Source organism: Protobothrops mucrosquamatus, unplaced genomic scaffold, assembly GCF_001527695.2.
Source record: "Protobothrops mucrosquamatus isolate PMUCROS unplaced genomic scaffold, P.Mucros_1.0 scaffold1591, whole genome shotgun sequence".
NCBI lineage: Eukaryota > Metazoa > Chordata > Lepidosauria > Squamata > Viperidae > Protobothrops > Protobothrops mucrosquamatus.
Window position 1 is genome coordinate 127,873 of NW_015387754.1, and position 10,379 is coordinate 138,251.

Genomic DNA, 10,379 nt, shown 5'->3' on the forward strand with positions numbered 1-10,379 from the left:
GCCAGGGATTCGCCCCCTATAGACAGTGATGGAACCAACTGACTATGCCGGGGCGCCGGCAGCCACAGCCACTCGGTCTTGGAAGGGTTGAGTCTGAGTCTGTTCCTTCCCATCCAGACCCGTACGGCCTCCAGGCAACGAGCCATCACGTCAAGGGCATCGTTGGGGTGACCCGGGGTGGAGATGTACAGCTGAGTATATCTGAGTATATCTGATCCCAATCTCCATGTCGCATCAGGAAGGACAATAAACACTCAGCACCATCCAGTCACCCTGACTCTACCCCGAATTAAGGGATTACAGGGTCATAAAAAGGGAGTTTTATTGTATCTGCCTGTTTCAGCTACATGGAACTACCCTTGCAGTATATCTCAAAACTTCAATTGCTCTAGAATGCAGTGGCAGGAAAAATTCTGAATGTGGGTCTATAAACTGAGAGCAAATTCCACTCCTTACTAGCACTGATGATGTTACCTAGTTTAGATAATAAAAAACCAAGCTCAGAGAACACCAAGGACCTCTCAAATTCTGTTCTGTCTCATTACACTTTTGCTCTAGGAGGCTCCCAATATGCCTCAGAGCACAATTCAATATGCTGGTTATTATCTATAAAACTTTATATAACATGGGGCTTGGATATTTGAGTGATCTTTGTTTCTACCCATCCCAGTAGGATGGACAGAAAGGACATGCTCGGGATCCCTTCACTCACGATCAAGAAACTATTCCTTTAGTTTCCATAGCTGTATCTACCCTCTGGAAAACCATATTGCCCAAAGTGAAATTGGCCCCAGTTCTATTGCTTAAAGGGTGTCTAAGCAAGACAAAGCTAATCTTTGTCCTTTAAACTGATAGTCACAACTTTAAAATAACAAATGAGCCTTTATCTTGACTTTTGCTGATGAAAACACAGGCAAAATCATAAAGAAATCTGCAGCACTTGAACGGAAAGTTCATCACTTTCACGAGCCTGTCTAAAGAATCATAAAACTGTATATTCAACCTTTTCTACTCCTACATTGGAAGAGTTCGTCCATAAAATCTCCGTTACAACTCAATTTCAATTCCGGAGGTCGTTGGACGTTAAGATTCGACTAACCTATGTACCTGTGTCTGGTCCGGTTTAAGTCTCGACTGGTTTAAGTCTAGGAGATATGTGAGAGCAGAATGCAAACAACTTCAGCATTGTCCTCTACCAAAGCCAAGTACATTTTACTTAATGAAGCTAGTCATGGAACTATGATGCTTACAAATCAACACTTCAAAATTATTGAAACTAGCTATTTGTAATGTTTGGAGGAATTAATAAGTTGCATTTAATCATAATCAAAATCAAAAGAAAAGATTAATTCAAGAGTAAGATTCATTGACACTAAATGGGATTTTGCATGGGATACCTAGAAGCAAATATCTACCAGCATAGAAAACTATGCTGTGGAACAGTTCCTATTGCTACGGAATGGATAGTCATTAACCAAAGATTGGTTCCTGATGCTTTGAGAAAAGATGGAGGATGTGAGTGGATATCCAAGGTGAAATGAAGGGATGTTGAAGGAAAACAAATACATTAAAATCACCAAGGTCTCTGAAGTTAAGTAAGCCTCCTTAATAGCTTGCTTAGATATTTGCAGATGCTGGCTCAAGAGTTACCTTAAATCAGCACTTCTATGTTTAAATGGGAATTAGGAAATAATCAACCACAAAAACTGACTTGTATCAACCCCTGCTTAATTAACTGTGAATTCTCATTATAAGTAGATAAGCTAACCCATGTTGTCAAAGATTGGCATTTGACATCATTACTGGACAGTATTTATTATACATCTACAGTATACACAAGTTGTTTGCACCCTCCTTAAGTAAGCAGAACTTTATATTCTGTCCTCAGCACTGTTCAGATAGATGACATGATCTCCACTCATAAATTGGGTCATCAGGAATTTTGCCCTTCAGTGTAATTGGGAGGCTGAGTTCTGGTTCTGCTAGATATCCATTCAAATACCTCTGTCTAGACCCAGTTTGATCTGGTGGTTAAGGTACCAAGCAAGAATCCAGGAGACTATGAGTTCTAGTCCTACATCAGGCATGAAAGTTGACTGGGTGACTTTGAACCAGTCACTCTCTTTCAGCCCAACTTACTTCACCAGATTGTTGTTGTGGGAAAAATAGAAGGAGTGAGGTGTGTTGGATATGTTCACTACCTTGAGTTATTTATAAAAATAATAAAGGCTAGATTAAATAAATCCCATCTCTTTGCAGTCAAGTGGTTTGATCAATAAGACAAATAGCAAAAGAAAAATAAGAGTCACTGTATCTATTTCCCCACGTAGCCTAGTGTTAGTTAAATAAGTATGTATGTTTGTGACAAAATGAAAGCTTTTTCCTTCTCTCTCTCTCTCTTCCTCCCTCCCTCCTTCCCTTCCCTTCCCTTCCCCTCCCTTCCCTTCCCTTCCCTTCCCTTTCCCTCCCTCTTTTGCTCTCTCATGTTTCTCTCTCTTTGAGATATGAGTTTCTCTATTCTTAAGTATTTCTAAATGAAATATGTGCTTTGAAAATAATGGATGCATATTAGCATTCATTGATAGCTGAAAGAAGCCTATATTCTTCAATCAATTTTTTTGGGAATGTGAGCATTTTAAGGAAACATATTCAGTACTCTGTCAGAACTGCACTTATATTCAGGTGCACAACCACTGACTTCTGCTGAATTCAAATATCAAGCCATGTGGATGTTTGAATATTAAAATAAATTCCTTTTAATATTATGCACACACTTTGGGTTGGAGTGGAAACTCAGAAGGCTTATAAATAACAATTTATATCTTTACTAAACAGCTGAAAAGCCAAATTTCATAGTATTTGAATGTTAGATATAAAGTTAAAACCTGCTTGCTTTTAATTATCCAAATTTCAGAATTGCATCTAGTTTTTTTGTCCCTCTCCCTCCCCCAAGTCACAAAATATGTCATATATTGTAAAACCTAGTAAGGGGCTTTTAATTTTCTGTTCTTAAATTCTCTAATGATTTCACATAGAAAAACACACAAGTCTATTTTTTTTTCTTCACAAAAGTTCATTTTGGAATCCTACTGCTACTGACCTCTTTCTTCTTGCAGAAATATATTTTTCAGCTCTTTCCTTCAGTTTTCTTATGTTACTAAGCCATTTCACCTTCTAAAAATAAGCATTTAAAACTACCAGGCTAATAGCATAAAATCATGAAAAATTATTTCTGTAAGGGCCCTGTCACTCTATTCCTCTGTGAATAGTGTTATTAATCCTTGCCTGTTACTGGATAATGTTTATAAAAAGCCATTGTTCCTTAAGTAAGATGATAACTATCAAAATTATAGGTTCAAAGGCAAGCAAAAAAAAAGCACACAAGAAGATTAAAAGGTAATAAGGAATTAGAGGTAACCATTGGATTTTGACTGATAGAACCTAGTCATTGCCAATATGGTGTACTTGACAAGTTCAAAATCCAAGTTCATATTTATTCTCAACCACAGAAGCTCCCTGGATGGCTTTGCATCACTCATATTAATCTACCTCAGAAGATTGTTGTGGGGAAACTACATATTACATTCTTCTTTGAGCTTCTGAACAAAAGGAATAATGATGATGGTGGCAGTGGTGGTGATGAGGATGATTTATTTATTACAGCCTCCTTTATTATAGGATTCCCTTATTATAGGGCAGCATAGAAAACAAAACAAAACAAAATCACACAAGTCAAACCAAACACAACAGGGCTCTTCAATACAATACGTTAATCTCAGGTCTAGGTCCAAAATCAGATTTTAAGAGCTTTCTGAAACCCTAGAAGAGTTGGTGCTGTCCATATCTCTGAGGGTTGCTTTTCCACAGGATGGAGGCTGCAAAACAGAAGGTATAAAAGAAGATATAAATCTAACACAGGGGTAGTCAACCTTGGCTCTTTTATGACTCGTGGACTTCAACTCCCAGAATTCCTGAGCCAGCATGGCTGGCTCAGGAATTCTGGGAATTGAAGTCCACGAGTCATAAAAGAGCCAAGGTTGACTACCTCTGATCTAACAACTAAATTAATAAACCAAATGTGCTCCCCACTTTGATTTTTACTGCTCAAGGACTCTGAGCCTAAGAGCTCATCTCCAAAGAAAAGTCTCAAAGGTGCTTTTTTTCCCCTATAGGCAACTGGACTTTCTTGTTTTTTTTTCCTTTGAAAACATTTTGCTTCTCATCCAAGAAGCTTCTTAAGTTCTCCAGGCTTCTTGGGTGAAAAGTGAAACATTTTCAAAGGAAACAACCAGGAAAGTCCCGTTGCCTTTATTTTAAAAAAGCACCTTTGGGACAACCATGACCTGGATGACTGAGAATCTCCATAGACATATAGGTGGCTTATTTGTAGATAAGAGAATGGTCTCCAATGATAGGTTATAAAATAAGGACATTTTCCTCCCTACAATTTGCCCACTTTAATTGCTTGTGCCAGTCTTTTGTAGTCAGCGACCATTCCTCCTGTTTTCAATATATTTGTTTTTAAATCATTTAGGCTGAACACACAAACAGCCAACTTTATTGTAGGGTACAAGTGAGGTGATTAGGCATTGTTGTCAAAAACAAAAGAGGGGTATCATTATACATACTTCAGGTGGAGGTGAGGGAAAGGCTTTGTGGAACTGGCATGATAGAAAGAGAGGGAAAATTATCATTTATATTGTATTGTAGTTTGTTAAACAATGTGCATTTACATCATTTCTTTTCATCCAAGCTGAGTACATAGTAGATAATCGTAACTAAAATTAGTTACAAATATACCACTGCTGATGCTAACCTCTCTCCTTTCCTGTAATTTTAATATATTTTATTAGTTTATTTGCCAAAAATCTAAAGAAAAAGAATATTTTTTAAAATGCATCATAATATGTGCAATTCAAATACAATTGCAAAGTAGATCCATCTTTTTTGCCACATTCCAAATCTGATATTCCCACAATTCTTGTGAGATCAACAAATTCCTTTTGGTACATAATTTAGCATTACATTCTAGAACTAAGGAGAAATTTTCTGACAGTTAGAACAATTAACCAGTGGAACAACCTGCCTCCAGAAGCTGTGAATGCTCCAACACTGGAAGTTTTTAAGAAGAGACTGGACAGCCATTTGTCTGAAATGATATAGGGTTTCCTGCCTGAGCAGGGGATTGGACTAGATGACCTCCAAGGTCCCTTCCAACTTTATTATTGTTGCTATTATTATTATTATTATTATTATTATTATTATTATTATTATTATTATTAACAACAACAACAATAATAATAATAATAATAATAATAATAATAATAATAATACTCCTCTTTTAGTACTAATTGATAAAAAAGCAATATTGAACCAAAATGGAACCACTTACAATAGTAGTAGTAATAGTAGTTGTAATAGCAGTAACAGGATCAAGTTATTTGTGCAAAAGAAAGATAAGGTCTCTCTAATGCTGCCTGGAGAATACATTTCCAATGCTCTCTCATTGATGTGTAACTCACACAAAGCAGATATTTCAATGAGCAATAGTTTAAATTGTACTGCTTTAGTGACTGTGTCTGGCCTTCATGACCTCAATTTACTTCATCTTTGTTTTTTAAACTAGTGATGTTAGGTCATTTTGAAAGCAAAACTGTTGTTTTCTCACTGAGTTGTGGACCATCCCTTACTTTCATCTGATCCATAAAAGAACAGTATCCATCTCTGTGCGTTCTAGTTAATAAGAACACTAAGATAGAAAAGTTAGTGAGTTACACTGGACAAGCAGTGGACAATTCAAATTAGACAAGTTTATGGTTTATCAGACTACGTCTGATATACTTTGACCCTGTTATGTGTGCACTTCTTTGGAGAATTCAGTGATGCTAGGAATGGTTAGTGGAACAAGAAGGGGCAAGCAAAGATCACACTGGCTTGATAACATCAACATTGATACAAAGATGAGCATTCAACAACAGTAAGAAGCTGTGCTTGACAAGATAGCATGGAGAGTACTTGCCTATAAAGTTGCCAAGAATTGGACATGACTGAACTGTTAAAACAACAAAAAGATAGAAAAGTTAGTTAGAATATTTATGTCATTAATAGAAGGAGACATGGAGGAGCAAGGATAAGAGTTGGGCTGAATTACAATGGGAAAGGTGGGTCAAAAGAAATGATGGGGAAAGATATTGATTATGTTATTCTTTTACTAATGCAGATAACAAGTAGCAATGGTGGTGCTTTGAAATTTTCAGCCCTAGCATTTAGAACAGGGAAGATCTCAATTCTTCACCATGTTGTCTAGAAATTATTTGTATGCCAAACATGTCAACTCTTAGTATACACTAATAGGACTAGAAATGACACCTATCTGAAATGCTGCCATTTAGTTTAGATGAATCAATTGTCTAACATGATATAAGACAGTTTTGTATGACAATGTGTGGAATATTCATTTGTACTGTGAAATAAAATAATCAAACAGTGAAAAGTTGCAGATATTATTTCAATGTAGTGGGACCCCTAGTGATCCAGCAAATACATCTTTTCTTATAATAAACTGTATATGTCTCTGAATTTGTTTGTTTGTGTGTGTGTGTGTGTGTGTGTGTGTATACCACATCAAGAACTTATTATACTTAGTTTTAGAAACAGGAAAAGGCCAATTTTCTGCCAAGAAAATTATTAGTGACATGCCTCAAAAGACTGTATGGAAGACAAACTTAAGAAATAACTTCATATTTTGAATCCTATGTAAACATATAATTGCATTAATGTAGTGTATTTTTCTACTTTGATTTTTTTTCCAATTGAAATTAGCCAGAAATAATATATTTTGTAAGGATTTATTTTTTTCTTTCATATTTCATAAAAAAGTGTTGTTGTTTAGCATAAAAAGGAAAGGAAGAGAAATCTGTACAAATAGTAACATTGAAAGCTTTCTTCTCAATTAAAAATGAAAAATTGCCCCAATGGCAGAAGAACAAGACAATAAAAAACAATAAAATGTGCTACGAGGCTATGGGACAATTAAAACATAACTCTTTTTTAAAAAAAAATCTTGCACCTGAACCATTGTATACCCTTCAGATGATCAGAAAACAAGCCATGGTTTCAATTGTCTTTTAAAAGTAGATTTTATGGCAGCTAGCTTACTGTCTCCAGTTCATCACCACCAAGAAGTTCCTATTCTAATTTAGGATAGTGTGAGACATATTCATAGCTGGGATCTTAAGCAAGATCTCTCCAGAACAGGAATTTGACAGAATTAGGCTTTTAAAATGTTTTTTAAAATAATGTTCAGAGCTTTATAGAGTAATATGAATTCCATGAATCATAAATGTTCTCAACAAGGACCCATGGCACAGATTTCCCAATGGAGCCAATATTGCAAACATTTGTATAGTTTATTTGTTAGGTTGCAGTATCCTTTATATAACACTCGAAAGCTTTATCCAGGATACAGGTTAGATGCAAAGCTTCCTTACCTCTCTTTGTATCTCTTTCAACTGTACACACAATGACTTTTTACCGGGGGAAAAAATCAATAAGTGAGAAATTGTAAAAGAGCTATTAGATATTTGTTATAAACGGGTATATCACCTAATGGCTTTTGGCTGACACATTTCTTCATCCTCTAAGAAATACTAAAAATGTCACATGGAATAGCTCTATTTACTAGTTGTAATTAGCCAGAATACATTGATTTGGAAAGAAATGAGGTTGTTTTTTTCTGTTTCATATTTGAAAGAGTGAAAAGTGATATTTTTTTTTAGCATAAGAAAAAAAAAGGAAGAAGGGAAAATAACTCTGTATGGACACTAATATTGAAAACATTCTCCTTGTGAATCAAAATTGTTATCTTATGTTAACAGATCTGGGGAATTTCAGTGGACGAACAAGAAGTGCTGTGTCAGTGAGAGAAGGTCAAGGTGTGGTACTAATATGCTCTCCTCCACTTCACTCACCAGGTAAGGTTGGCTGAATATTATATTGATAGCAACTCTGTGGCTTATAATTTTCAGTCATGATCTTGAGGGTGGATCAGTAAATGCTTTGATATCTGAGCTATCAAAAGAATAATTAAAGTCTGTGTCTCGTAAAAGCTTCTGAACCGGAGTTAGCATTTTTGAAATAAGGTTAAACTAATCCATTTTGCTCAGTGAATGGAAACAGCAGGAGCAGACAGGAGAAAGGAGTCATCCAAGGACTTTCTCCCACCCCGCCCCAGTCTCAGAGCTCTTCTAAATGTCACTGCTGAGAGAGAATTTTCTCTCATTCAGATATGAGTTGTATCACAGTCCTCTTTCACGATCAAATTATGATAGTGATTATTTTATTGTTGTTGGAAGTAGCACAATTGGAATTTGTTCAGATAACCTTCTACCGTGTCCTTATATAGATGTTGCTGCAGAGGACGGAGCTAATGCCTCAGCTTCTCATGAATCATACATAAAAACACAGATGGAGCCTTCATGCCCTCAAAGCTGCCATCTTGGACTTACATACCTAATACATCTTCTTCTGCCTGTTTCCCTCCCACCCAAAGTCATCCAGCCGGCTTTCATACCTAAGGCTGGACTAGAACTCACAGTCTCCTGCTTTCTGGCCAGATACCTTAGCCATTAGACTAAATTGGCTCTCCCTGGAACCTTATCTTGGGTAGATATACTGACTTCAATGTTGTGACAGAGTTTTATAGTTTTAAAGGATCCTTGATTGGGCCAGTATGGACATTTATTCCCAAATTGAATATTTCTCATAAATGTCAGGAACATTAAGCTCTAAAGTTTAATATGTAAAAGAGCAAAGGAATGAAAAAATTCATTGATTTTTTTGTACAAATAACTGCTTTAAAAACAGGAATAACACCCTGCTTCTGAAAACCCATGTTGGTTTATTTTGCCAATTCAGCAGCTGAAAGAGACTTAATAATAAAGAAAAAGAAGAAAAGAAAAAAAGAAATAGGGGTGACATGATAGCAGCATTTCAGTATTTGAGAGGCTGCCACAAAGAAGAGGGGATCAAATTATTCTCTAAAGCACCAGAGGGCAGGACAAGAAACAATGGTTGGAAACTAATCAAAAAGAGAAGCAACCTGGAATTAAGGAGAAAGTTCTTAACAGTGAGGACAATTAACCAGTGAAACAGCTTGCCTTCAAGAAATCGTGGGTGCCCCATCACTGGAGATTTTTAAGAATAGACTGGACAGTCACTTGTCCGAGATGATATAGGTTCTCCTGCTTGAGCGGGGAGGGCTGGACTAGAAGACCTCCAAGGTCCCTTCCAGCTCTATTGTATTCTATTCTAATACAGGGCTCTGCAAGCTTCTTCCTTTTTCCACATAAAGCAGTGACTGCACTTACTATTTGTTTCTCTGTTTCTTATAATGAACATTTCACTGATTCATCTAAAATATGACAGGCACATTCTATTATTGCAGCTGAACTACTGAAGGGAATTATCATCATATTATAATAATTCCTTGGGTGACTGGGATTATAGCATCTCTCGTGTGTGTCATTTTATGTAAAAAGATGTAGCCTGTGTATTTCCTCCTACAAGGCTCCTAAAGTGGCATACCTTGCTATTCAAGCATACCACAAAGCCAGATTAAAATACTGTAAACAAGTTTGCATCCAAGCAGACTTGGCAATAAATGGCAAATGTTAAAACACCAACCCGTTCATCAATTTATTTCCTTTAAGATGCAAAATAGAGAAGAGATCACCTTTCCATCTCTAAAGTCTGCTACTGTTATATATATAAAAGCTAATATTGGAATAACCAAGAAGCACTCCCTTTGGGATCACTTGTACAAAACCCACTGCACTGTTTCTACAGTATAGGAAAAGGACAGACAGAGCTTGGGGCTGGAGTCAAGAGAGGAATCAGCCTGAAGTCGTTACATTCCCACAAACGTCTAAGTCCAACCCCTCTTGAATTCCATTAACTCTTATCTAGCACCAATTTAGTGCTGATTGTTAGTTGACTAGATTCTTGTGTATAGTCATGAACAGTAAATCAGCTTAACTGGAACTTAATAATAATAATAATAATAATAATAATTTAATTTATATACCGCCCTTCTCCCGTAGGACTCAGGGCGGTGCACAGCATATTAAAACAGATACAAACAAAATACATCAAAAAACAAAAAACCCCATAAAACCAAATAAAAAGCCAAATATTGGAAGCTGTGTGTCAATTAAAATTTTCTTAAAATCATCCCTACCTAAAATCCTCCCTAGGTCAGGCCCGCTTGCTGGAAAAGCCATGTCTTGAGGGCGCGGCGGAAAGTAAGGAGATCCGGAATCATCCGGATCTCGGGGGGTAGTTCGTTCCAGAGGGTGGGGGCACCCACAGAGAAGGCCCTC

The 10,379-nt window shown here is 36.6% G+C and overlaps 1 protein-coding gene across 1 annotated transcript in view; it reads left to right on the forward strand.

Moving 5' to 3' along the window:
- Positions 1 to 10,379, forward strand: part of CNTN5 (contactin 5) — a 237,301-nt gene that overhangs the window by 64,197 nt on the left and 162,725 nt on the right. The window contains exon 6 of the mRNA XM_029285383.1: positions 7,878 to 7,973. Within this exon, the coding sequence (XP_029141216.1) occupies positions 7,878 to 7,973 (96 nt within the window). The remainder of the gene's footprint in view (positions 1 to 7,877; positions 7,974 to 10,379) is intronic.